The sequence below is a fragment of the Loa loa genome, assembly GCF_000183805.2.
Source record: "Loa loa unplaced genomic scaffold supercont3.3207, whole genome shotgun sequence".
Lineage (NCBI taxonomy): Eukaryota > Metazoa > Nematoda > Chromadorea > Rhabditida > Onchocercidae > Loa > Loa loa.
This window is the reverse complement of record NW_018111385.1, coordinates 1-634: the sequence shown is the minus strand read 5'-3', so window position 1 is coordinate 634 and position 634 is coordinate 1. Positions and strand designations below refer to the sequence as shown.

Sequence of the window (634 nt, the reverse complement as noted above, 5' to 3'; positions counted from 1 at the left end):
AATATTAGGAAGAATTAATCATTTGTTTAAAAAAAAAAAAAAAATTATTTTTGTAGAATTACAAATAATTAATATTAATTAAAGGAATAAAAATTAAAAATAAAAGAATTAATTAATTAAAATTACTAACAAAGAAAGATAAAATACGTTGTTGGTGATATTTTACATTATGTTAATAATGTAAAAAAAAATTAATTAATTAATTAATTAAAATTACTAACCAAGAAAGATGTAATGTGATTTTGGTGGCATTTGACATTGTTTGAATATTGTTATTAAATGAATTAAATCACCATCTAAACTACCAACAATAAATACCAATGTTCGCTCTAATGCGCTCTCCGGTACAGCAATAATCATATCATCACTTCTATGCATAAGTGCAATCGCATGATGTATTAACTTGAAAAGAAAAAAAATATCATTTATCATTTTCCGGATCAAATAATCAGGTAATTCCGGAAAATGAAAATGCTATTACTTCTATGCATAAAGTGCAATCGCATGATGTATGAACTTGAAAAGAAAAAAAGTATCATTTATCATTTTCCGAATTAAACAATCAGGTAATTCCGGAAAATGAAAATACTATTACTTCTATGCATAAGTGCAATCGCATGATGCATTAACTTGA

At 24.0% G+C, this 634-nt stretch overlaps 1 protein-coding gene across 1 annotated transcript; it reads right to left on the bottom strand.

Annotated features, from left to right (window-relative positions):
* Positions 1-221: 221 nt before the first annotated feature.
* LOAG_15927 (hypothetical protein) lies at positions 222-378 on the bottom strand (the record flags this gene model as incomplete). The annotated part of the gene is made up of 1 exon (XM_003151416.1): positions 222-378. A coding segment is annotated over one exon (156 nt), but the record flags the coding sequence as incomplete, so codon positions are not given.
* Positions 379-634: the final 256 nt, after the last annotated feature.